At 51.0% G+C, this 26,814-nt stretch overlaps 1 protein-coding gene across 1 annotated transcript; it reads right to left on the bottom strand.

Annotated features, from left to right (window-relative positions):
* Positions 1-514: 514 nt before the first annotated feature.
* Positions 515-26,814, bottom strand: GPI (glucose-6-phosphate isomerase). The gene is made up of 18 exons (XM_008574704.1): positions 26,589-26,814; positions 25,574-25,664; positions 25,186-25,254; positions 23,573-23,692; positions 18,065-18,148; positions 17,774-17,920; positions 16,993-17,064; positions 16,409-16,453; positions 14,931-14,984; positions 4,874-4,934; positions 4,408-4,451; positions 4,124-4,276; positions 3,010-3,139; positions 2,797-2,873; positions 1,510-1,638; positions 1,215-1,290; positions 1,056-1,122; positions 515-948 (listed from the first exon to the last, which is right to left on the bottom strand). Exons 1-18 carry the CDS (start codon positions 26,708-26,710, stop codon positions 813-815), a joined length of 1,677 nt encoding a protein of 558 aa, XP_008572926.1. The 5' UTR covers positions 26,711-26,814; the 3' UTR covers positions 515-812.

Genomic DNA, 26,814 nt, shown 5'->3' on the forward strand with positions numbered 1-26,814 from the left:
CGTTGCTGGACACGGAAAAAGACAAAAAAAAAAAAAAAAAGAAAAGAAAATTCCTTTTCTGTTTAATTGGCCAAAAATACTATTTAATATCTTGAGTAGAAGATAAAAGGGCAGTTTGTTAAAATATCCTGTTTTCAATGTCTACCTTATAAAAGGTCAGAATTAACTGAACATTTGGCCAAGAGATGGTTGTCACCCTTGATCTTGGCCAGTAATTCACCCAAAACAGACATAATCTCATGTGGTTTTTAAAGCTCTCCAGACAAGAGATGTTTACATTGTCTCCAGTCACAGAGGTGAGGAGTGGGAGGAGGTGGAGCTGGGCTTTGATTAGAGGCCACGTCGCCCCCCTGCCCTTGACTGTGCCCCACCCCACCACGCTCTTCTCAAGGGACCCTCCTCCACTCTAGACCTGCTCACCACTTTTAGTCACATGTCAACCAAGGGACAGCATTCCACCTAGTGGACACTCAGAACACTGCATAAAGCACCATCTCAGGAGACAATAAGAGGCTGAGTCTACAACTTCCTTTGTGGCATCTTTATTTTTCTGCCTGGGATGTCAACAATGTGAGCGTGGGTCAGAAAAATCAGCTGCACTAAAACACTTCAGCAAATTATAAAACAGAGGGAGAGCGGACATGAATTCAGGAGGCGGGGGTGGCAATTCCAGACCAGCTTCCGCCAAAGGACTGTGGTTCAAGCTCCCACCAGAGGGTGCTCTGGGCGGGGAGAGGCAGGACCATGCAGTTCGGACTCTGAGGGTGGACGAGACGGGCCGACCACAGCAGGGGCTGCAGTGGCGCGTGCGTTCACTGGGTCCTGGCCTCACGCTGCTGCTTGATGAAGTTGATCAGCCCATTGGTGGACGAGTCATGAGAGGTCACTGGAGTGTCGCCGTCAAGCTCAGGCTCGATTTTCTTAGCCAGTTGCTTTCCCAGCTCCACTCTGCCATGAAGGAGAGGAAGAATAACATGAGGACGGTTCGAGCATTGCCAGTGAAATCCTCAAGACAACCCACAGGCAGTCCCCATCCTCCCGAGTCAGCAACTCACCCCCACTGGTCAAAGCTGTTGATGTCCCAGATGATGCCCTGAATGAAGATCTTATGCTCGTACATGGCTGCAGAAGTGGCAGACAGTACACATTAGGGCTCCACCAGCCCAGCCAAACTTACCTCTAACCCAAGCCAGTACTTTCTCCTACTCACTCACCAATCAAGGCTCCAAGCATGAATGGTGTGAGCTTGGTGAACACAATAGAATTTGTTGGGCGGTTTCCTTCAAAGACCTTCAGAACATACCAAGGAATGTCAACAGGTTAGTCCTGATCCCCAAAACCCTAGAAGGAAAGCACATCCTACCCCAGAGGCTGGGATATCCAGGACTGGGAGGACAGACCCTCCCACTGTATAGGAGAAGCCAGGCATGCCATGAGCCCCTGTCCCCACAACGTCCTCCCTCCAACTCTAGCATGCCACCCAAAGCCGACTACAGGAGGAGTGCTGACCTTGTGTGGCAATAGCTTCTCAAAGTCCTCTGGACTCCCTCCTGCAGCCTGGAGCTCCTTTCGGGCCTCCTCTGTCGATTTCCCCTTCATCAGGGCCTCTGTCTGGGCCAAGAAGTTGGCCAGGAGGATCTGACAAGAGAGACATCCAGTTATTCCTGAAAGCACTACCTGAGCTTCAGGCAGAGATGAGACCACCTGGCACTTCTCAGTTGGTGTTAGTCCCAGCCTGGGTCACCCACTACATAGTTCAGTTGGAGTGAGGGTGGATAGGAGGGCACATCTGATGACACCAAAAGGCTAACAGTGATAACTACTCCTTAAGGAATATGCATTATCTGCCAATGGTCCTGCTAACAACTCTACCAACACCTATCTTACAAGATCCTAAGGGCATCATCTCTCTTTTTTCCCACCTCAAGTCAATAAAGCTGGATCACAGAACTAGAGAGGGGTAGAATGAGAATTCAACCACAGGTCAGTGACTCCAAAGCTTGTGCCCACAGTAACCCTATGCTGCTCTGAACACCCAAGAGAAGGCACAATAAGTTCTCTTCAAGGAATCTGTTAGGTTTGTGAACTAGATGGTTTTCCCATTTGCTGTTATAACAGGCAAGATCCTGGCTCCATGAACTCTGACCCCTGCTGTTATACCTGGGTATGTTATATTACATAGCAAAGGAATTTACAGATGGAATTAAAGTTACGGATCTTAAAAAAGGGAGATTTTCCTGGATTATCCAATGGGCCCAATCTAATTACATGGGCCCTTAAAAGTAGGAGAGGTCGGTAAATGGGTCAGTCAGAGAGATGTGATAGAAGTGGCAAGAGAGGATCGAATCTTGAGAAAGATTCAATCTGCCATTGCTGTTTCTATGATGAAGGGGGCCAGAAGCAAGGGAATGAAGGTAGTGTCTAGAAACTGAGAACAACCCTCAGCCAACAGCAAGGAAACTGGACCTCAGTCCTACAACCACAGGAAAATGGATTCTGCCAACAACTTGAATGAGCAAAGGAAAGGATTTTCCTCTACAGTCTCTAGAAAGGAACACGGTTCTGCCAACACCTTGATTTCAGCTAAGCAGATACAGCAGAGCATGCTGGACTTCTGACCAGCAGAAACTCTGAGTTAATAAATGGGTGTGGTTTTAAGCCACTAAGTTTGGGGTAATTGGTTATAGCAGGAATAGAAAACTAATATAACTGCTGCTCAATGCATTAGATCTTAAAAGACCTGGGTGTAATGTGAGCCTAAGAAAGTGTGAGAAAGGTCCAGATGGGGGATCTTACCTTATGATGCAAACCCTTCCGTATTGGGTGCTGGGTCTGGACCGGGACGAGGAAGTCACAGGGTATCATCTTGGTGCCTGTGAAGAGCACTGTGGTCACCTATACAACCCCAGTCCATGAGCACTCACGAGAGTGCTGACCTAAGTGAGAAATATCCGCTGGCAGGTCCCTGCCCTCCCAGCACTACTCCTGCCCAGGCCAGATGGGTCCTACCTTGGTGGATGAGCTGGTAGAAGGCATGCTGGCCATTGGTCCCTGGCTCCCCCCACACAATGGGGCCTGTCTGGTGGTCCACACGGATGCCCGACTTGGTGATGTACTTCCCATTTGACTCCATGTCACCCTAGGATGAGGAAAAAAACCCAGCATTGTACCTGCAACTCTTGCCCCTTCATGCACTGTGCCTAGGTCCTTCCTGAGATGTACCAGGCATACCTGCCCTGGCCTGTCCCTGTGAGGTGGACCTTTGTATGTGTGCCCACAGGTATGATGCTCTTCCTCCTCAGGACACAGGATTCCCAAAATTTCTGGCTTAGACCACTCTGCAGGAAGGACCCAGGACCAGGAGAAGGTGGGACTAGAGGTCAGGGGAGGACCTCCTAAAAACAAAACCTGTCATAAAATCTTCAACTCACTTCTTAAGGAAGGGGCAGGGTGGGGTACAGAGTGTACAGCCTTTGAGGGCTGTTACCACAACTAGACGCTGGGCCTTGGGAGGCCTTGGCCCCTCCTTCAATCACAGGATTCACCTTTAGGTGTTGGTAAAAGTCTGCTGTTCCTGCCCAAAGGACTTCAAGGGCTGCAGGGCAGGGACCAGGTTTGTACTTAACAAAAGAGGGAAAGAAGTGAAAGGGCTTTCTGGAAGAGAATCTGACCCAAAAAGGCACTGCTTAGTTTCTGAGGGCTCTGGAGACTCCAGTGAGGGCAGAGGGCTGTGTAGCCCAAACAGACACCACAAACTGGGTGTCAACTTGCTTTTCTGGAGGGACAAAGGCAGTGCAGGTCATAGGGGGTCCCAGCTCGTGGCCCTACCCTATGGCAGGCACACAGAGTGATGTCCTCAGCTGAGATACATGCTCTGAGCCAAGCCAGGACCTGACTGGCCAGGGCACCATGATAACCCATCATGCCCTCCCATGGTGGTCAAACTCAGCTGCTAATCAGGAGTTACAAAAAACTCTGGCTACAAAGATTCGTCATGAGACAGGGAGCAGAGGTGGGCCTTGGCCATGCCCTAGGGCAATGTGGCAAAGAATTTCTGGGCTCCTGGGCCTCCCGGGTCCCCACAGGCCCTGCTGACTCCCAGGCCTGGCTTGGCGGCTGGTACCTGCTGAAAGTAGGCAGCAAAGCGGTGCAGGTACTGGTCATAGGGCAGCAGGGCCTGCGTCTCACACCCAAAGCAGTTGATGTACCAGATACCCAGCAGAGCCAACAGGACAGGGGCGTTCTTCTCCAGAGGCGCTGTGCAAAAGTGCTGGTCCTAAATAGGAGGGTGGGTGGGAGCTGAGCAGCTGCTGGGAAGGGAAGGAGGGAGACAGAGAGGAAGGGGGCTGGACCAACACACATGTCTCTGGCCAGGACTTTGCAGAGAACACAAGCCTCAGCACTCACCATCCAGTGAGCCCCTGACAGCAGCTGCTCGAAGTTGTCAAAACCTGCAACATAAAAGCAATGTCAGCAGAAATAGCCATGCCCTGCGCCCTCCTGGCAGTGAGCGCAGCTTCTTCTGGAATCAGGGAAAGGCTGGATGTGGAGCCAGAAGAAACAAGACCTGGGAGGACTTGGGCCTGCAGAAAGCCACTCTAATCAGATTCAGCCCTGAATGCAAAGTTGGATCTAACTCTGCCTGGAATGGGAGACCAACAGGATTGCAATTGTGAGAGACAGAGAGAAGAGCCAACCTGCAAACCCAAAAGAAACTCTAGCCTCCCCTCCTGACCTGAGGGAAATGTTCCAGCCAAGGAACAAGTCAGCAGCAAGGTGTTCTGGGACATGAGCCGCCCACCCCTGACCTTGGACTGCAACATGATTTCCCACAGGAGCTGCCAGACACACAGACACACAAACACACACTTACCCACATGCAGGGCAATGGAGAGTCCAATGGCTGACCACAGCGAGTAGCGTCCTCCTACCCACTAGGAGAGACAAGAAGAGGTGCTGAGGGAGGGCCGGCACACCCCGCCCCCCTCCCTCCTGCCATAAAACTTGTCCCCAGAGAGCACTGCTCTTCCACAAGTGCATCTCGGAGGGCCTGGGCTCAACCCACCTCTGGGAAGCAAGACAGCAGCCAGGCGCTGGTGACTCTTTGGGCTGACCAACAGGGCGGACTACACACAGGACTGACCAGAGCCACAAGACTCAACTGAGGATCTTACCATGGCTGGCCTTGTCTCCTCAGACCCTCGCAGAGCCAGAGCTTAATATCTGGACCAGGCCCCACCTCTTCAGACACTGACAAAACAGAGCCTCATACCTGTACTGGACCTCTTTGGACACTGACAGACCCAGTCATTCATAACTGTGCCTGGCCTGTCTCCTCAGACATTGACAGACCCAGGATCTCATACCTAAGCCTACTCTGTCTCCTCAGGCATTGATAAGACTCATACCTGCACCATGCACACCTCCTCAGACACTGACCGACCCAACACCTCATCCCATGCCTGGCCCGTCTCCTCAGACACTGACAGACTCAGCGCCTTTACCTGTGCCTGGCCCACTTCCTCAGGCACTGACAGACCCAGAGTCTCACATCTGTGCCTACTGTGTCTCCTCAGACACTGACAGACCCAGCGCCTCATACCTGTGCCATGCACGCCTCCTCAGACACTGACAGACCCAGCGCCTCATACTTGTATCTAGTCCAGCTCCTCAGACACCGACAGATCAGAGCCTCATGTCTGTACCCGGGCCTTGCTGAACACTGACAGACCCAGCACCTCATACCTGCCTCCTCAGACATTTGTAGACTCACAGCCTCATTACTGTGTCTCATCTGCATCCTTGGACACTGACAGACCCAGAGTCTCATACCTATGCTTAGTCTGTCTCTTCAGACATTGACAGACCCAGAACCTCATACCTGTGCAAGACCCACCATCTCATACTGTGCCAGGGTGTCCCCCATCCTCAGACAGAGGGACCCACTATCTCCATACCTGTACCTAGTCCGCTTCCTCAGACACTGACAGACCCAGGGCTTCTGACCTGTACCTTATCTGCTTCCTCAGACACTTAACAGATCAGTGCCTCATACCTGCACCTGGCCTGGCCTCGTTGGATACTGAGAGACCCAGGGCCTTGTACCTGTGCCACAGCTTGCCTCTTCAGATTGAAAGGCCCAGCATGTCATACTGTGCCCAGACATACTTCCTTGGACAACAGAAGACCCAGCACCTGCTACCTATGCCTGGTCCTGAACCTCCTTGGACAGAGAAAAACCTAGTACCTATTTGGACTTGGCCAAGCCTACTCAGACACTGAAAGACCCAGAGCTCCATTCCCATGCCCCAACCCAACTCCTTGAACACCCACCCAGTACCTCATACCTGTGCTGGGCACACTTCCCTGGACAATGAAAAACCCACCACTTCCTACCTGTGCTAGGCTGCATCTTCACACACTGACAGACCCCGAGTCTCATACCCATGTCTGGTCAGGCCTCCTGGGGCACTGACAGACCCAATGCCTCATACCTGGGCTTGGCCCTGCCCCCCCCTGACACTGACAGACCCAGCGCCTCATAACTATGCCCATTCCTGACTCCTCAAGCTGTACTGATAGACCCAGAACCTCATACCTGTTTCTCGCCACCCCCCCTTCCCCCAGGACACTGACAGGCCCAGGGGCTCATACCTGGGCTTAACAGACCTTCTCAGCCTCAGCCCCAAAACACACTTAGGCCTACCATTCACACTGTACCTTCTTATGCTACACTTGTAGACTTCACTTTGTATCATCAAAATCCTCAGGACTCGGGCCGGCCCGTGGCTCACTCGGGAGAGTGTGGTGCTGATAACACCAAGGCCCCGGGTTCGGATCCCACATAGGGATGGCCTGTTGCTCACTGGGTGAGCGTGGTGTTGACAACACCAAGTCAAGGGTTAAGATCCCCTTACCGGTCATCTTTAAAAAAAAAAAAAAAAAAATCCTCAGGACTCCATGCACTTCCTCCTAACAACCGTTTATTGAGCACCCACCACATTCCTAGCACAGGCAATGGAAACAGTCCAGTGGGGAGAGATGTAAATTAAATCATCATGCTAACAAACATGAAACTGAGAAACAAGTGCTCAGGAGAAAGGGAACACACTGCCGAGACCAATTATAAAAGGAATCTGGGGGGTGCTTGAGCCTAGAACTGAAGGATGAGCAGGCATTATCCAGAGAAGCACTGGAGAAGCAGCTTTCCAGCAGCCAGAACAGCACATGCAAAGGTCCTGTGGCAAGAGCAGCCTTTCTCAATAGTGAGAGAATTAAGCCCCACAGAAAATGATTTGAGCCATACCAGCCAGCCACCAAAAAAAAAGCAAGAAAAAAAGAAAACGATTTAAGTGATTTAATTTCTCAATTCTCCGAAGGGTTCAAGGCTAGTACCCTTCTGGATGCAAAGAGAGAGGTTAATGCATTATAGCCGATGGATGTCTTGGATGTTAGGGCTTAATTCTCTCCTGGAAGCCCACTAAGAAAGGCTGGGCAGGAGGAAGCACAGCACAATCCAGAAGAGGAAAGAGTGTGGACTGGAGGGTCAAAGATGGGAGGCAAGGGTGGAGAAGTGAGAAGAGTCTGTGGGGGAGGTAAGAATGGAAGCAAACCACTTACGGTTCCCCCAAACACTTTACCTGGAAAGGGTCCAGGTTTGGGGGAGCCTCACCTGACAGACAGTCCCATAGACCACATCATGCTTGACACAGGCTCGCAGATCTCACATAACCGACTCAGTTCTAGAAACTGAGTCTGAGCAGCCAGCCAGCCCATAGACTGAAGAGTCCCGGCTGCCGACCCTGGCTGAGATCAAGTTCTCGGATCTCACTTTTGGGAGAGCAAAGCAATGCCAAACACTGTCTGACCTGAGCCTTTGAGCCCTCCATCTACAGACACAGGTCTTTAGACCTCCCCTTTATAGGTCTTTAGCTCTGCAGTGGGCCTCCCAGACCATATCTTATAGATGCAGCTCCTCAGTCAGTTTGACGTTCTGTGCCTCAACTACCCCAGTCCCCCAAACCTCACCTGATCTAACCGGGTATAATTCTAACTTTTTCTTCACTTAGGCAACTCAGACCCTATGCTAACCAGAACACAATGCCAAAGACCATACCCTGGACTGGTTACAGTTCCTCGGGCAACCAACCAGGGTGCTGAGAACAGGTAGCTGACCTGGATCAGGGCATTCTGCCTGTCCTACCTGATCCCAAGGGCTCCCCAGACATCTCCAGGCAGACCCAGCTACAGATACCTACAATGACTATGGCTTTCTCTTGATGAGCCCACACTCCCCACTTAATTGTGCCTAATCCTACCACCAAATGTCCCACCTGTGTCTGACCCACCTCCCTCAGGCCTGGACAGCCAAACCAATCATGCATCTCTGGGCCAGACCCTTCCCCACCCACTTGACCTAACAAGCCCAGGGATACCTTTGTGTCTGAACCTGGTGGCAAGAACCCACCTAAGACTATGTTTATACACTTTTGCCAAACTGACCCTGTGTCCATACTCACAAAAGCAGGTAAGCATACCAGCACTGGGTATGGATGCAATGGCTTCACTGGGAGACCTAGCTCTGCCTGTGTCCAATGCCAGAGTCTCACACTGCAGTGTCAGACACAGGTTCCAGACATCTCAGCTGATGACCAGGCTTCCCATATCTGTCTGCGCCAAACCCTGACCCCTCGCACCTCAACTGACAGACCTGGGTCCACCTCCCTGAACTCAAATGGGATTTCTCACACCTTCCTGGAGGACCAGCTCTGTTTATACATGCCTGAACTTGGCAGTCTATATCCTGTGTCTGGCTCAGCTTTTCACGTCTCACAGACAGATCTGCCACTGCCAATCTTTGCTTAACCCCAGCATCAATGACCTCAGTAAGCAGCCTCAGACCTCATCAGACAGGAACATCTCTGTATACCTGTCTCTGAACTGGCTCCACAGACCACACGTGAGAGATGTAGTTTCTTTTACCAACTTGTGACTGACCCACGCTCCCCAGGTCTACCCTCTAAGACCTAGGTCAACACACCTGAGCTTGAACCATTCCTCGAGGACTTCACCTGCAAGTCCCCAGTTGTACATACCTCTAGCTCCAAAGTCCTTGCTTAAGAGAGCCCTATCTACCTACTCACGTCTAACTTAGGGCCCGTGGACCTCCTGTGAGACCCACAGTATTCTGCCTACCTGTAGGGACCCCAGTACTGTGGACCTGACCTGAGAAGCTGCTCTACCCGCCTAGGCTTTACCCTGGTTCTTCAGGTATCACCACAAAGACCCAGGGGTACATACCTTTGCCTGAATCCAACTCCTGAAGGAGCCAACTCTACCTACCTGTATTCAACCGTAACACCTCAGGCCTCCTGCAGTGACTATACCTGGCAGACCAGCTTTGCCTGCCTGTGTTTCACCCTGGCTCCTCAGACCACACCTGGTAGACCAGCTCTGTCTACCTGTGCATGACCCGGGCTCCTTACATGCACCTGGTGTGCCAGCTCTACCTACCTTACCTTTGGCTTGACACTTGCTTCTCAGACCACATCTAGTTGACCAGCTCTGCCTACCTGTACATGACGCAGGCTCCTTACATGCACCTGGTGTGCCAGCTCTACCTACCTTACCTTTGGCTTGACACTTGCTTCTCAGACCACATCTAGTTGACCAGCTCTGCCTACCTGTACATGACCCAGGCTCCTTACATGCACCTGGTGGGCCAGATCTACCTACCTTTGGCTTGACCCTTGCTTCTCAGACCACACCTGGTGGACCAGCTCTGCCTACCTGTGCATGACCCGGGCTCCTTACATGCACCTGGTGTGCCAGCTCTACCTACCTTACCTTTGGCTTGACGCTTGCTTCTCAGACCGCACCTAGCGGACCAGCTCTGCCTACCTGTACATGACGCAGGCTCCTTACATGCACCTGGTGGGCCAGCTCTACCTACCTTTGGCTTCACCCTTGCTTCTCAGACCACACCTGGTGGACAAGCTCTGCCTACCTGTACTTGACCCTGGCTTCTCAGACCACACCTGGTGGACAAGCTCTGCCTACCTGTGCATGACCTGGGCTCCCTACATGCACCTGGTGGGCGAGCTCTACCTACCTTTGGCTTGACCCTTGCTTCTCAGACCACATCTGGTTGACCAGCTCTGCCTACCTGTGCATGACCTGGGCTCCCTACATGCACCTGGTGGGCCAGATCTACCTACCTTTGGCTTGACCCTTGCTTCTCAGACCGCACCTGGTGGACCAGCTCTGCCTACCTGTGCTTGACCTGGGCTCCTTACTTTGTACCTGATGGGCCAGGTCTACCTACCTTTGGCTTGACTCTGGCTTCTCAGACCGCACCTGGTGGACCAGCTCTGCCTACCTGTGCTTGACCTGGGCTCCTTACTTTGCACCTAATTGGCCAACTCTACCTACCTTTGGCTTGACTCTGGCTTCTCAGACCACACCTGGTGGACCAGCTCTGCCTACCTGTGCATGACCTGGGCTCCTTACATACACCTGGTGGGCCAGATCTACCTACCTTTGGCTTGACCCTTGCTTCTCAGACCGCACCTGGTGGACCAGCTCTGCCTACCTGTGCTTGATCCAGGCTCCCTACACTGCACCTGGTGTGCCAGCTCTACCTACCTGTGCTTGACCCTTGCTTCTCAGACCACACCCAGTGGACCAGCTCTGCCTACCTGTGCTTGACCTGGGCTCCTTACATTGCACCTGGTGGTCCAACTCTACCTACCTTTAGCTTGACCCTGGGTCCTCAGACCATACCTGGAAGGTTAGCTCTACCTACCTGTGCTTAACCCTGACTCCTCAGAGTGGACCTGGAAGGCTAGCCTTACCTACCTTTGGCACGGCCTGGGCTCCTTACACTGCCTCTGGTGGACCAACTCTAGCTACCTGTGCTTGACCTTGGCTCCTCGAACCGCACCTGAGTGGCTAGCTTTACCTACCTGTACTTAACCCTGGGTTCTAAGACCACACCCGGCCAGCCAGTTCTACCTACCAGTCTTTGACCCTGGCTCCTCAAACTGTACCTAAAACCTTAGCTCTACCTACCTGTACACGACCCCATCTCTTCAGACCATACCTGGCAGGCCAGCTCTACCTACCTGAGCCTGACCTTGGGTCATCACACTGCATGTGGTGTGCCAGTTCTGCCTACTTGTGCTTGATAATGGCTCCTGAGACTGCACCTGGTGGGCCAGCATTCCATACCTGCATTTGATCATGGTTCCCGAGATTGTACCTGGTGGATCAACTCTGCCTACCTGTACCTCACACCTCAGCTGCTCATACCTCATCCAACACATTTGTTTCTTCTTGCCCAAGCTAGACTATGACTTTTCAGATCTCAACAGACACACCCTGTTTTATGAACCTGCCCTGATCCTGGCTCCACATAGACCTTACCTGACAAACCCTGCTCCACCCACCTGAGCTTCACATTCTTCAGATCTGACAGACCCAAAGATACAAACCTGTACCAGATACAGACTCCACAGACCTTACCCAAAAAACTCAATTCCACATACCTATGCTTGGCCACAACAACTCAACCTCACCCAAGAGATAAAGTTCTACGTATCTTGACCCCACCTGAGAGATCCAGGTCTACTTACTGTGCCAGATCACAGCTCCTCAGATCTCACCTGAGAGATTTAGCTCTATCTACCTTTCTTCAGTTCATATCCTCAGAGGTCATCTAAGAGATACAGTTCTTTCTAGATGATCCAAACCCTGGCTTCTCAGGCCTCACCTGATATATCCACTCTATGGATGTATCTCACTCTACCTGTGCCTGACCTCAACGGCAGGACAAGTTTAATAAACCTAACCTTATGGCTTTTCAGGTCAATCTACCTCTGCTTGCCCTTGGTTTCAAAGACAGTACCTGACAAACTCTACACATCATGCTTGATCCAGCTTCTCAGACTCGGAATACAAACCAGGACCTGACCTCAGCAATTCAGACCTTACCTGTGAGACCCAAAAGTACAAACCTGTGTCTAACCTTAACTCCTCAAACTTCACCTGCCAGACCTGCTCTACCTACCTGTGCCAAAGGCTTCATAAACCTTCCAGATGGATACCGTTCTCCATCCCTTTGTCTGACTCCAGCTTTACAGTCTTTTCACAGGGGACCCTGGACCACCCTCCAGGACCACCAAAGTGGTACACCAGTATCACCAGAGCTGCTCAGACGTCACCTGAGGACACCATTCTGACCTGGACCCAATCATGGATTTTTAGTCCTCACTTGTCTGACCCAGCTCTACCTGTCTCTGCCTATCTTTAGCTCCAGTGTCCTTACCTGATCAATCTAGTTCTATCTACATGTGCCTAATCTTGGCTCCTCAGGCCTCCACCCACAAAGAAATCCAGTCATACACACCTTTGTCTGATTCCAGCTCCTGAGACCTCAGACAGACATAGCTCCACACCTGACAGACCCCACTATACATACCTAGCCTGAACAGACACTTCCCTCAGACCTGACAGATCCCTGGCTGCTTACTTCGGCCTGAGGACTGCCTGGTGAGAGCCAGTGTTGCCAAACAGTATCTGACTGACCTGAGCTTTGGACATCTCACCCTGCAGACACAGGTCTCTAGACCTTTATCTACCATGAGCTTTTCAGATGCACCTTACCAACGTAGCACCTTACCTGTCTGTGCTTCACCTGCCCCAGCTCCCCAGTCCTCACCTGTTATAACCAGATATGTTCCTACCACTCCCTCGTGTGGGCTTCTCAGACCCCACCCCAGCCACATCCTGATGCCATAGACCATGCCTTGTACTCGCTATGGATCCTCAGAGGTCTCTGTGACACCCCGGAACTCTGCTCATCAAACCTGATCAGGATGCTGAGAACCAGGTGGCCGACCCGTTTGCCTAATCCTGGGTTCCAAACTCATTTAAGTGATCAGCCACCCACTACCTGATCCTCACTTTTCAGAACCAGTCAGAGAGATCCCAATGTATAGACCTGTCCTGTACCATAGTCTAGACCTCTTTCCACAGAGCCAGGTTTAAGTAGCTATACACGACTGTTTCCTCAGACCTTACTTGATAGAACCACTTCTCAATATGTGTGTCTCCTCCAGAACTCACAGACCTCACCTGTACCTTTGTCTGTCTTGGTTCCTACTCAGAACTCACCTGTACCTGTGCTGGCTCCTCTTCAGAACTCACTAGCTAAAATTAGCTCTCCAATGTCTGCTGACTCTGGCTGGGCCCTGAGAGACCCCACAGTTTACCACCACACCTCTGCTTTATCCTGACACACAAGATGCCCAATGACTGAACCCAGCAGACTGAGTCTCACCACTTATACTTACCTCTTCCAATCTCACCTCAAAGCCAGTGCTGTAACCCTATGCCTGCCCCGATGCTTCTATCTCACCTGAGACCCTAGCTCCAAAAACTTCACCTGTCCCTGTCCCTGAGTTCCTCAGACATCACCTTCTTGATTCAGTAGTATACACTCTAGTGACTCAGGAAGGTCCCTCCTCAGGCTACTGTGGTATGTGCTATGTCTAGCCTGGCCCAGGAGGCCTCCACTGTGCCCACCCTGGCCACTTATAGTTCACTAGCCAACATTGGCCCCATGTTCCTGAGCTCTGCTGTCATTCTTAGGTATTACCTGGGAGACCCATTCTTCTCCCTGAGCCACACCCCAACTCATCTCTGCATGCTGCGCAGTTATGGGCAATGAAGACCCTGCTCTGCGGTGCTCTTTAGCTAGCAGGAGCACCCACATGTCCCTGCCCACCACCTGCTTAGGCTCCAGATCCCAGGGAGGTGGAAGTTGCTCCCCTCCTTTATCAGGTATGCAATATGTGTTAGAAGCTGCACAGTCTCTCTTGACCAGGGTTCCTCATCTGAGCCACAGGATGCAGAAAATGATTTGAGTGACTCTTCTCAATTCCTCCAAGGATGGCACATAACTAGTCCCATTCTAGAAAGAAGTTAACTCATTATACACAGTGGATGGTTTAGGGCATTAGGGCTTCATTCTCTCCCAGAACCCAGTAGAAAAGGCCTTTAGAGATTTCAAAGTAAGGAGGTTACACCCGTGGATGCTGCCATCAAGCAAAGAGCCTCCAGTCCAAAGGCCTGGAAACAGCCTCAGGGGGACAACCCCCAAATGGGCGATACACTCTTTAGTGGGCCTGCACTGCATCCATGCCCAGCCACATCACTGTACTCACAGTGCCCACGCCAGCCCCTGCACTGCATCCCTGCACCCCAACCCCCCACAGCCAGAGCCTGCAGGCTCACAGACCTTCTCGTACCACTACTGCACTCAAGCAAGCCTACAAGGAAAGCTCCCGTTCACTGCCTGGCCCCAGCAGAGGTGAGTCCATGTGACTACCTGTCACTACAGAGCAGCCTGCAGCTCTGCCACTCAGGCAAGCTTTGCTCTGCAAACTACCCAGGCACGGCCCCACCCTGGCCCCAGGCCTGGCATCTCCTATCCACCACTCACCAGCTGCTCCTTTCCACGCCTACCCAGTCACACCTACTGCCTCACCCTGACCCTTGGCCCTTAGAGATTGTGGCTGCAGCTCAGAAAAAGGTCATCACTGAAAATAACTCACAACCTCAGCTCAGCAAGGGGGGAAGGGGTGGCTCCGATTACCCCACAGTGGGTTCTGGTGGCAGGCACCCAGGGGGTGTCAACCTGGCCTCCCAAGCTCAGCCTGCCATCAGCAGAAATGAAGCTCTCATCCTGACTCAGTTGCTCCTGACCTACAAGCCTCTCTAAGGGCCTCTCTGCCTTTCTCAAAGCTAGGCATGCAGCAGGTACTCAATAAATGCTGACCTGACTTCATGGGCCCCTCATCTGTGGCTCAATAGCCATTACTTCGCAAAGGTCACATAATTCACCCAGCGCAGGAAGTGCCTGTACTTACATCCCAGAACTCGAACATGTTTTGAGGGTCAATTCCAAACTTCTTCACTTTGACCTAAAAAGGCAAAGGGAGAGAGATGAAAAGAAGCATCTGTTAGCGAGACAAGAACAGATGCTCCAGGAGGAAAGGACTTGTGCTATATGAGCTGGGGGTGCCTTCTTGCCTTCCTCAGAGCCCCACATGGGGCAGGAGTGGCGCAGCCTATGAGGCAAGAGTGGGGCCCAGGATCTGCCCACATCCAGCACACCAGTGGCTTTGTGCCTGCAAAGTCTCCTGCTGAGTGACACTGTACACCCTGTCTGAGGACCTGGCCCACATACTACTCTGCAAGAACTGTCACCTGGGCCTGTCCAGGATACCAGAGAACGACCCCTCGGAACACCTGGGAGCCTGAGCCTAGGGCTGGAACACGAGCATGGACAGGGGCCACCTCCCAGGCCAGGCAACACAGTCTGGATGGCTACCCAGCCCTTCCCATATGTGAGAAGGTGACTCTACCCCAAAAAGCCTTAAAGAGAAGACCAGTCCTATTTTTCAGGTGTCCAAGTCCCTTTGGCAGACAAGGCCAGCACCCCCTTACCTATTCCTCACAGGAGAAGCCCTACTGACCAGTCGGAGCTCTGTCTGCAGGAGGCAGACAATGGTGCTGTGGTTAGCCAGCCTTAATATGTGCTGCCCCCATGGACAGGTCAGCACTGGAGGCAGAGGAGGGGGTTGGGTGGGAAGGGTCAAGAAGACCTGAGTGTGGTTCCAGGTCTGACAGCTCAGTGCCCACCACACAGCAAGTGCTCAGCAAGGTTCTCCAGTGCTGCTGTTCCAGGACCACACCATCACTCTGCCCTGCTAAGCCTCCCCTCCCTACTTTGCACAACCTTGCGGCCAGGTAGACTGTGAGAACTGGCAGGCAGGTGACCCTGGCTCTAATCCCAGCATCACCAACTCATACAATCACTAAGTGGGGCAAAAAGTCATATCCCTGCATCGAGGCTGAATGTCGTTACATGAGAAATGGGACACATCCCTCCCGCCCACCCAGTCATCCCATTTGGGGAGACGCCAGTGGCAGGGTGGCAGAGACCAAGGGAGGTGACGTGTATGGAGTGTTCTGGGAGATGGATGGGGTTATCGTGATCCCAATGACTGCAAGACCCTCTTCAGGCTGCAAAAATTGCATGGGAGAACAGAAAAGGTGAGGATGGCTTGCAGCTCACAGGCAACCAACTCTTCTATCCCATCAGTTGAACCAAGATCCCCCGAAACCTAGGAACCACAACTTGGCTTGTGTATCTTTCCTTTTTGTTTTTTGGTTGGCTGGTAGGTAAGGGTATCCAAACCCTTAACCTTGGTGTTATATCACAGAGCTCTAGCCAACTGAGCTCACCAGCCAGCCCTCAGCTTGAGTATTCTGAAAGGCCATGACCTGGATGTGGCCTGGGCCCTCCCAGGGAGGTAGTATCGGAGGCCACACGGGTACTTACTGTGTTAGTAGACAGGGCAACAAAGTGCTTCGCAACTGCAGAAGGCTACAAGAGACAGAGCCATGTCATAACAAACCCATGTCAGGGAAACTATCCAAGGGTAGTGATCCTCCCATCACTGGACAAACCAAGGCCCTGCGTGGGACTATTTCCAGTTCTTGGTTCTGAGGCTGACAGAGGGGCCTCACGTCAAGGTTAAGAAGGCGGAGAGATCACAGGTCAGCCTGCCCATCCTATCTCAAAGCATACAAGGCCCAGGGATGTCTTTCCCCTGTAAAACGGGTGTGGCCAGGAGTAAAAAGGATCCTGCAGAGCCAAGGGGCCTTAAAGAAAGGGCCATAGAAAGGGCCCTTAGACAGTTAGAGCAGGTCCTCCACATCTGGTGTGACCAGGCCTGCAAAGCCAAAGATGAATACTCGTTTTAACCACATAAGGCAGGTACCCAGTAGGGCTGCCTCCTGCTTCAGGAAAAACAGGGGCAGGCTTGGCCACTTAGGTGGATAGGTAGGTTCACACTATTCTTCCTAGCCCACGCATTGCCCACCGCCCACCCTACCATGAGGGAGGCCCTACCACCGACTCACATTCTTGGCTGACATGAGAAACCACTCCTTTGCTGTCTCTGCATTTGTGATGGTCTCCTGGGTAGTAAAGGTCTGCAACCAAAGAGCACAGCAGTGAGCCCTGAGCTCAGTGTCAGGCACAGCCTAGAGCCAGAGCTCAGGAGCAGAGGCCACATTGGTGCCCAGCTGTCACAAGGAGCAGTGTTTGTGGATCAGCAACAGTTACTCCATATAACATCCAACCCACACGTCCACACAGCCAGGATGAGTGGCCAGGAAGTAACAGCATCATCCTGTGATTCTAGCACTTTACAACCAGAGGAGGGGGGACCCTAGTAAAAGCCACAACCCCCACCCTAATCCTCCAGGTCAGTCAAAGGCTGAGGCATCTCCCAGGCAAGGAGCTGCAGATTACCTGGGCTTACTTTGACCTGGCTGGGCGGTAACTCAGAATTCAGATAAAATTCTTAATATTTTACATGTATTAATGTGAGTAAACATGACATAAATAACAATAAACAAAACCCCTACATTATCAGAGCATGGCTCTGGGATCAGAAAGGAACAACATAAGGGACAGATCTGTAAGAAAGTAGAGAACCGTCACAGGCTGAGCAGAGATCCTGTAAAACGAGTAGATGTGGCCTTCAGACAAAGGTTCAAACTGATCAGTTCAGGCTTTCACCAGGTAAAGTGCATCTGCTGCCAGATAAGAGAACAGTCTGAGGGCAGTGGTGTGGACCCAATCCACACAGCATGGGTCACTCAGAACTGGTGGCCAGGCAGGAGCGAGAGCCCATACCTTGGAGGCGATAATGAATAGGGAGGACTCAGGGTTCAAGTTAGCCAAGGTTTTGGCAATGTGTGTCCCATCAATGTTGGAGACAAACCAAACTCTGGGACCTCCCGAGGAGTATGGCTTAAGGGCTTCAGTCACCATGAGGGGTCCCTGTGGAGAGACACAGCATTAGAGAATAAGATTACAAGGCCCACAAGAGGTGGGGACAGCCAGGTCCCATTACTGGAGAAACCAAGGCCCTGAGAACAACAATTCCCAGCCCCTCACCCTACCCCAAGTCAGTCCTCTCCTCACCAGGTCAGAGCCGCCAATGCCGATATTGATGACATCTGTGATGGTCTTGCCTGAGTACCCCTTCCAGTCACCACTCCGGACACTCTGGCACAGAGCAGGAAGTTGTGATCAGCCCAAACCTCTGTTTATAAGCCACTGTTCAAAAACATCATTACTTCTGTGTCCTTATGCCTCAGTCCCAACTTCTAGGCCCTCACAGGAGCCTCTTGAGACCAAAGTGGTAGATTGCTACCACACTCACCACCAACCAGAATCTATTTCCTTGTTAGAAAAGTGGGGCGACATCCCCACCTCACAGTAATATTGTCAGAATTTGCAAAACAAGGGTGAACTCTCAGCAGAACCTAATATGTTAGAGATGAAGAAATGTGAAATGCCAACTACTGTGACTGGTATGTACCGGCGACAAGAATATCAGACATGCAGCCAACCTCAAAATGGACTGCAATGATCCTTGCCTCCTGGTATGCACACCCCCTGGATAGTCCCCTCTCATGCTGAAGAGGCTGACCTAAGCACCCATCAGGATACTACAAAAATGACAGCATGTGACTTCAGAAGTGAGGTCACAGGCTGGCCAGTTAGCTCAGTTGGTTAGAGCTCAGCCTTATAATACCAAGGTCACGGCTTCGGATCCCCATGCTGGTCAGCAACCAAAAAGAAAACCAAAAAAAAAAAACCAAAAAAAAAAAACCAAAAAAAAAAAACCAAAAAAAAAAAACCAAAAAAAAAAAACCAAAAAAAAAAAACCAAAAAAAAAAAACCAAAAAAAAAAAACCAAAAAAAAAAAACCAAAAAAAAAAAACCAAAAAAAAAAAACCAAAAAAAAAAAACCAAAAAAAAAAAACCAAAAAAAAAAAACCAAAAAAAAAAACCAACAAAAAAACCACCCAGAAGCAAGGTCATAAAAGAACTCGCAGTTTCTGCCTCACTTTCTTGGATTGCTCCCTTTTGGGGAAGCCACCTACCATGTTGTGAGGACATTCAAACGTCCTATGAAGAAGTCCACATGATGAGGGACTGAGGCCTTCGTCCAACAGCCAGTCCCAACTTGTTATCCATGTCTGGGAACCACCTTGGAAAAGAATCCTCCAGAACTCGCCAAACTTTCACATAACTGCCAACATCTCGACTACAACCTCAAGAGAGACTCCCAAACCAAGACCAACCAGGTAAGCCACTCCTGAATTTCTAATCTATAGACACTGTGTGAGATGATAAATGTTTACTGCTGTTTTAGGCCAAGTTTTGGTGTAATCTATTGTATATGACAGATAACTAGTATGGATTTTGGTACCAAAAGTAGGGTGTAGTCATAGTAAAAACCTGAATCTGTGGGCAAAAACTAGAAGGATTTTAAGGAGAGAGTTAGTGAAAGCCTAAAAAAACACTGAAAGAGATTATGAGCAGATGTCAGATAGTCTTGAGGAGGCTGCTGGTGTGAGTTTTAAGATAAGGAAGGAAAGCATTATTAGAAATTGGAGGGAAAAGAATCCTTGTCGTGTAGTTGCAGTATTCAATAACACTGTCGCCTGCCTTAACAAGGAAAGTAAAAGAAAGAGCTAAAGGATGTAGGTATGGAGATTTTCAGCCTGTGCTAAAGGAACTTCCTGGTGTCTTGGTACTTACAATAAAACACAAAAGGAGAGAAATAAGCTAACTGAAGAACTTTTTAAGGAAAAAGGAGCCAGGAATTGCTGGGTTTGAAAATTCCCAGCCTCTCCAGGCAACAATTGATGCTAAAATTAAGAGATGGCTCCTTAGCAAATATGAAATGCAGGGAGGGCACTGTCACAAAAGCATAGTATAAAAATGAAGCCAAAAAAAATAAAAAATAAAAATAAAAACAGGGCCAGCCAGTTAGCTCAGTTGGTTAGAGCAAGGTGCTGACAACACCAAGGTCAAGGATTTGATCCCTGTACCAGCCAGTGCCAAAACATTAAATTAAATTTAATTTTAAAAAGATGAAATCAAGCGTATAGCTGTAAAACCCTTTGTCAAGTCCTCGGGAAGAGGTAAGGTAGTAATATGAATCTTTTGGTCAAAGACAAGGCTTCTGAAAAGATTAAGGGTATTGGCTGTGCAGTCTCAGAAGCAAGGTAAAAAAGGACGCATCTTAATGAAATCTTCTGATATGGCTTTTGCCTAACGGTGTGAAACCCCAGTGAGCTTCCTAGCGGACCCACAAAGTTTTTAAAATAACTAAATTGTCAAAAACACCACCACTTTGGATCGAAAGGAACAGAGATAGTACAAAAGGCAAAGAGACTTTTAGACACCCACATTTCTACAAGCAGTAAGTAGCCTGAGAAAACTATGCAGCTGCAAATACAGGCTGCCTTTCATGTATAAGGGATGAGTGAGGATGAAGCCAGAGCCTTGAGGAGTTTTCCCAGGTCTGAGTCCTAACCAAGCAACTTCCAACATATGTCCTGTTGGATTTCAGAATTGCTGTGGACCAATGACTCTTCTGTGCCTTCCATTTTCCTTCTTTTTTGAGAAGTAATTATCCAACATCAGCTATTTTATTCCTATCTTACCACTATATGTTAGATGTGTGAGGAGCAGATTATTTGTTTTTTTAATTTACATGTCTTCAGACTGAAAGGAACTGCACTTGAGTTGTACTAAAGGAAATGCAAGTACTGCTACACCTATACCTCACTCAGATGATGAAGTTCTAAACTAACTGATACTGTAATGGGCTATGGCCTTAGAGGAAAGTGAATGGGGTATTTTGCATGTGGAAAGAACACGAATCACTGGGAGCTAGAGGCACACTACACAGTAGCCAACTTCCAAGATGGTCACAAGTGATCCTTGCCTCCTGGCATTCATGCCCTTGTGCAGTCCCCTCCCACGCTGACCAGAGCTGATCTGTACATCAATAGGGTATTTAAAAAAATGAAAGAGTGTGATTTCTGACACTAGGTCACAAAAGACCTCAAGGTACTCTGCCTCGTTCTCTTTTGGATCACTCACTCTGGGAGAAATCAGCTTCATTGTCATGAGGACAAACAGACTGTCTGTGGAGAGGTCCACATGGTGAGGAACTGAAGCCTCCCCAAAGCAAGCACTAATTGCTAGTGAGCCATCCTTAAAGCAGATCCTCCAGCCCCCATCAAGCATTCAGACAACTGCAACCTTGGCCAACATCCTGACTGCAATCTTATGAGACGTGAGCTAGAACCACCCAGCAAAGCCACTGAAAATTCCTGACCCAAAGAAATGTTGATTGTTGTTTCCATCTGCTTTTTCTATTTTTGGGGTGGGGTGGGGAGGGGCGGTTGACCCATACAGGGTCCATCTGCTAAGTTTTGGAGTAATTGCCTACACATCAATAGAAAACTAGTATATGTGCCTTTTCAAAACCAACAAGACCCAGCAACTTGCATTGTTTCTTTAAATAATAATCAACTGCCACCATGAGAAAATTTCCATCAATACAGAAAGATATAAAATAAGTTGCTCAACTTATAAATAAGTTGCTCTCAACACTCAATCTCACCATCAAAGGTTTGTTATATTAAAGCATCCCAGAGGGAAAAATGTGTATTTTAATATAATTACACACACCCTTTGACCAGATGTGGCTTTACGATACACACCAATTCTGCAACTTCCTTTTTCAACTCCTTCCTAGTTATATCCTCAACAGCATAGTAGGTCAACCCAACGGCAGCTCCCTAATTCCTAATGGCACCCAGGACTACAGTATATGAATATACACTGATTTTACTGATTGATGAGTCCTCTGACAAATGAGTACAGGTTGTTTTTGGGTTTTCCCACTACAATCGAGGTCACAGTGGACATCTTTTTTTTTTTTTCCTTTTTGTCTTTTTCCGTGTCCGGCAACGGATCGCAACCACCAGTGTCACCCCCGTACCGGATCGGGACCAGCAACGGGATCGCAACCCTCGGTGTTGCTCCCGCACCTCGCTCAGCCAGTGAGCGGGAACCGGTCTGTATGTGGGATCCGAACCCTCGGCGGGAGCGCCGCCGCGCTTCCCAAGCGGGGCACTGTAGCAGTGCGCCACCGGGCCGGCCCCACAGTGAACATCTTCACCCAATCTTGGCAAACTTTTGAGAGTAAAGACATAGGGAATGTTCCTCCTCATGGAATTGCTGCTGTTTAGCAGCTTTTTTTGAAGTATAAAAACCCCATCAGTCTGAGTCAGGTACTCCAGTGGCCTTTAAGGGAGGGCTTTCCTGGAAACAGCACCCCACACGGTCAGTGCCACACTCTCCACATGGCATGTCTGAGCACACACGAGTTGATCAAACAGAGGCATGTAAGCTCTGCCACTCACAGCAGACAGCTGGGAATGTCCTACACCTGAAGTCTGTCACAGGGACCAACCACCCTAAGGAATATTCTGGAATCCAGATTCCCCATCAGGATCCTGAGTCTCCCTCACCCGAGAAGTCTCATGCACACGACTGCCAGACCTTTACGACCAGTGCCAGTATCACCTCCTCCTGCCAACAGCGTTTTTGGGTCTGAAAACAGCTCTTGGCCAAACCAACCAGACTCTGACCAGCCACACAGGGGGATGGACCACTGTGCTTAGCGACAATCAGGGAGTGATCACAGTTGACAGGAGCCCAGATGATCACCCCAGAGCATGCATAACCCGCACAGACACACAGGCCCCCAGACATCACCCTTGTATTTCAGGCTTGAGGACATCTGCTGACCCTTACAGAATCACCCCTGAGATAGACACTGAGGAAACAGTGGTTAACTTAGAGACACAGAGCTGGTCTCTGAGGCAACCCATATCCCCCCACACATAGGAAAAGGAGGAGGCATTGTTATGTGCATTGATGCTGACACAGGGACATCTCTTATGTATTTCTAAGTGGAAATAAGCTGCAGAAGTGTAGGTAGAAAATGAACCTGTGTGTTTGTGCATGGGTGCAAGTGTGTTTCAAAGAGGAGACAAGAGATGTGTATATATGCTATTGCACGCATAGGAACTTTTTGAAAGTTGTCACAAGAAATTTTATAAAGGCTGTCTCTGAAGAGTTGGCTGGGGTGGAAGCAAGGAACGTTTACAACACTTATTTTACCTGGTTCTAGACTAGGTGACAAGGGCATAGGACTAAAGATGTTAGAAAAAGCAGTCTCCCTCCCCCACCATCCCATCTCTCAGGTGCCTCATTTTTCATTTCGGGCCTCACTTTTCATTTCAGGCCTCTGCCACTGGCACTAGCAGCCTGTCACCTGAGCCCACTGCCTCTATAATTCAGGGAAGAGGCTGTCCCCACTGCTGTCAGAGGCGGGTTCCTTCAGAGCAGGGCCAGAGGAAATTTGGGATTCAGCAGAGACCCCAGGGTCAGCAATTGCATGGGCCTGGAGTGCGGGCCTGGGGCTCTTGGGTTGTAGTAAGGGCCTGGGTCCTGCCTCCAAGGAGTGCGGAGGAGCTGTCTATCAGGGATCCCGGATTCCCAAATACACACACACACATGGCCAGCGGCAAGTCCAGCCCAGCAGCTGCTTACCTGGCAGAAAGCCTTCATCTTGTCTAGAACCTTATTGACTTCTGGCATCACATCCTTGCCGTCCACCAGAATGGGTGTGTTTGACCGGTTCCGCAGGGCCACATGCAACACTGCCCGATCCTGGGGATGAAAGCCAGTGTGAAGACTGACCTCCCCACTCCACCCTAGGGCAGCCACAGTCCCAGGTGGGTACGATGCAATTATGGCCCTCAGAATCAGCTTAGTCCTCTAACCGCCGGACAGGCAGGCCCTGAGGTCTCTGTTAATACCATGGTCTTGTACTGACAACCCACTATATGCTCATGGGAGTCGGTTGTGCTGCAGACAGTCAGAAGGGAGTGGGGGGGACAGAACAGCCACAGGAAAGAGGAATACGAGAGGCACATTAAATGCCTTCAGAGGACAGGGCTCATTAAGCCTAACGTAACTTCATCCTCCTGATAAGAGTACATGATATTTGCTGGAACCTTTTGAAAAGTGTCCCTGGCCCCTTGGATGTGGAGTAAGGCAGGCAAATCAAGCTTTCCTCCTCACCAAGCGGCCCCATCACTACCAACTGCCAGAAACTAAACCAGACCCAAAGCCTGTGACAGGTGCCAGGGTACATGATATTTGCTGGAACCTTTTGAAAAGTGTCCCTGGCCCCTTGGATGTGGAGTAAGGCAGGCAAATCAAGCTTTCCTCCTCACCAAGTGGCCCCATCACTACCAACTGCCAGAAACTAAACCAGACCCAAAGCCTGTGACAGGTGCCAGGCAGCTGGCCTAGTCACGATGAAACGGCCCCATCCAACTGAAGCCAACAGAGAAGTCCTTGAGGGAAGGTCTAAAGACCCCAGGTGGACAGGAAAGGGACTGTCTTGGGATTCCAACCCAGTGAGCTCACTAAGGTGGACGGTTTCATGACACCACACTCCTGCCCCACACTCCACAGGCAAATGCACTCCTCCGGAAAGCACTCCTTGATTGCAGCCTCTCTCAAACTAGCCCAGCAGTGCAAGAAAGAGGTGAGTTTGAAACCCGGCTCTCTGACTCTTATAGTTAGTCTTGGATAAGTGACTTGACCTCTGAGCCTCGGATTCCTCATATGTAAAAGGAGGATAATAACATCATAAAGACAGAGACTCTGGGCGCTCAGTGTTTAGTACGCCTCCAGGCTTCCACAGCAAGTCAGGAATAGGGCCCCGAAAGGCTGGCCTTACCACTGCTTCCTACCGACTCCTACCCCTGAGGAGGTGGAGGTCTTTTGTGACATAAGATTCTTCTTGTCACTAATAAAACTTGCAGCAAGGACAAATCAGAATTAACTTCTCCAAGAAAATGTCTGAGTAAGACTTAAGAAACCCTCTTCCTTCAGGCTTGAGATGTGCTCCTCCCTGAGCAGACACAGGAAGCCATGGGTAGCCATTCCAATGAGTTCACCAAATCCTGACTGCCAGTCTTAGAAAAGACACACCACAAAGCCCTGCAACAAGCCTGAGGAAACAGGCCTTTAGGCTCCTCATTAAGCAAACGCATTGCCCAAGAGAAGGGTGAAGACACAGGCAATGCTGCTAACAGTCGGAAGGAAGAGGCCCCACAGGGTATGTGGAGTCTGGTGTCCACTATGCTCACCTCGGTAAAGTTGATCTTCTCACCATTGAACATGCGCTCCCGGGCAGCCTCCACGCCCCTGGACTTGGCCTAGAAAGAGAAGACACTGAGGCCTGGTCTCACCCACAGTAGCCCCAAGTCCAAGCCCCCAAGCATAAGGCTTGCTGCTGCCCCCAATGGGGCTGACAGACGGCTGCAGCCTGGCTCCCCCTCCCACTGTCTGGGAAGGGTCTGCTCAGACATCAGGCACTGGGGTCCCCTAGGATGTTGCTCTGAGCCCTGCATTAGCACAGAGGCAATTACAGAGGTCCACTGAGAGATGGAAGTCAAGATGCTCAAGGACTTGGGGAGCCCAGCTCACCCGCCACACCTTGGGTCACAGGTCAAGCCTCCCCAAGCAGAACATTACCAGGTCCACCAGCATCTGCATCACCTCGTCCGTCACAAGGTTCTTGGAGTAATCCACCAGAATATGCCCATGATTGGTGTTGAGAGTCAAGCTGTAGAAAGATGCAGGAGCTGCTGACCACACCCCAGGTCTCTCCAGCCTACCCCTGACCAGAACAGCAGAAGCTTCATCCAGAAGAAAGATCTTCCCTGTGCCACAACCCAAAAGGGCCTCAGCTGCCCAGCACAGTGGTGGTGTCTGTCACCTCCCAGCCCACCAAGCTGACCTGCAGCAGTTAGAGAGACCATCCTCACAGGACCCAGGTACAAGCAGACCCTAGAAAAAGAGCCGGGCGCCCCCTCCCAGAGCTTCCACTCTGTGCGTCAACTTATTCAGGCACCGATCCAGATGACAGACAGGGCTGGTCATCGGGCACTTACGGTCCAGAGCCTCAGACACTGTCCGCCTCCACCCCGGCCCCAGTCCCGCACCCCCCAGCATCAGTAACCAGAGCACCCTCGGACGCATGCCTGCCCAAGATTTCCTCCAACACTCCTTCCCATTTCCCAGTCGTTCACAGGTCTCGGGCCCTACTATCCTCTTCAGCAGGAATCACTCCCCAACACCTCCACCCTTCCACCGCGGCTCCCCGCATATCCCCCGGGCCTGCCCCACCCTGCCGGCACCCCGCAGATGGTCCCAAGACCATTGTGGCCAGGAGCGGGCGGAAGGGGCCAACTCTTCGCCACCTGCTGCGTCAGCGAGGGTCCCTCCTTACAATTGTGAAAAGAATCCCTTTTCATATGGCCAGGGCTGGAGGGAGGTGGGGGGAGATATCCCCATGGAAGGGAAGCCTGGGGGGAGGGGCCCGCTTCCTCCTCATGACTAAGCAGCCCCGGCCCCGAGACCTCCAGCGAACCCGCGAGCCCCGGGAACCCGCTCCAAGGAGGCGTCAAGGACGAACGTGGTGCGACCTCGGCCCCACGCCCGGACCCCGTCCCGCGCGTGCCGACCACCATCCCCGGCCCGCGCGCACCTGAAGCGGTTGAAGCGCTCGTTGTTGGAGTCGAAAAGGCGGCGCAGGTTGAGCTCGGAGCCGTGCTCGCGGTGCCACTGCTGCAGCTTCTGGAACTGCGGATTCCGGGTGAGCGCGGCCATGGCGGGAGCAGAAGTGCACACGGACTGGGACGTGCGCGGAGGAAGGAGGCGGGCGGCGCGCAGCGGGCTGAGCCCGGGAGCGCGCAGCGGCCTTTATGGCGCAG

The sequence above is a fragment of the Galeopterus variegatus genome, unplaced genomic scaffold (assembly GCF_000696425.1).
Source record: "Galeopterus variegatus unplaced genomic scaffold, G_variegatus-3.0.2 Scaffold1089, whole genome shotgun sequence".
Taxonomy (NCBI): Eukaryota; Metazoa; Chordata; class Mammalia; order Dermoptera; family Cynocephalidae; genus Galeopterus; species Galeopterus variegatus.

Bases quoted from the DNA above. Each gene is read 5' to 3' on its own strand.
- GPI (XM_008574704.1), bottom strand. From the start codon at position 26,710: ATGGCCGCGCTCACCCGGAATCCGCAGTTCCAGAAGCTGCAGCAGTGG. The intron at 14,985-16,408 runs GTAAGTACCCGT...TTGCCTTTTTAG, and splicing joins TTGCCCTGTCTACTAACACA to GTCAAAGTGAAGAAGTTTGG. The intron at 1,123-1,214 runs GTGAGTGAGTAG...CCACTTCTGCAG, and splicing joins CATGCTTGGAGCCTTGATTG to CCATGTACGAGCATAAGATC.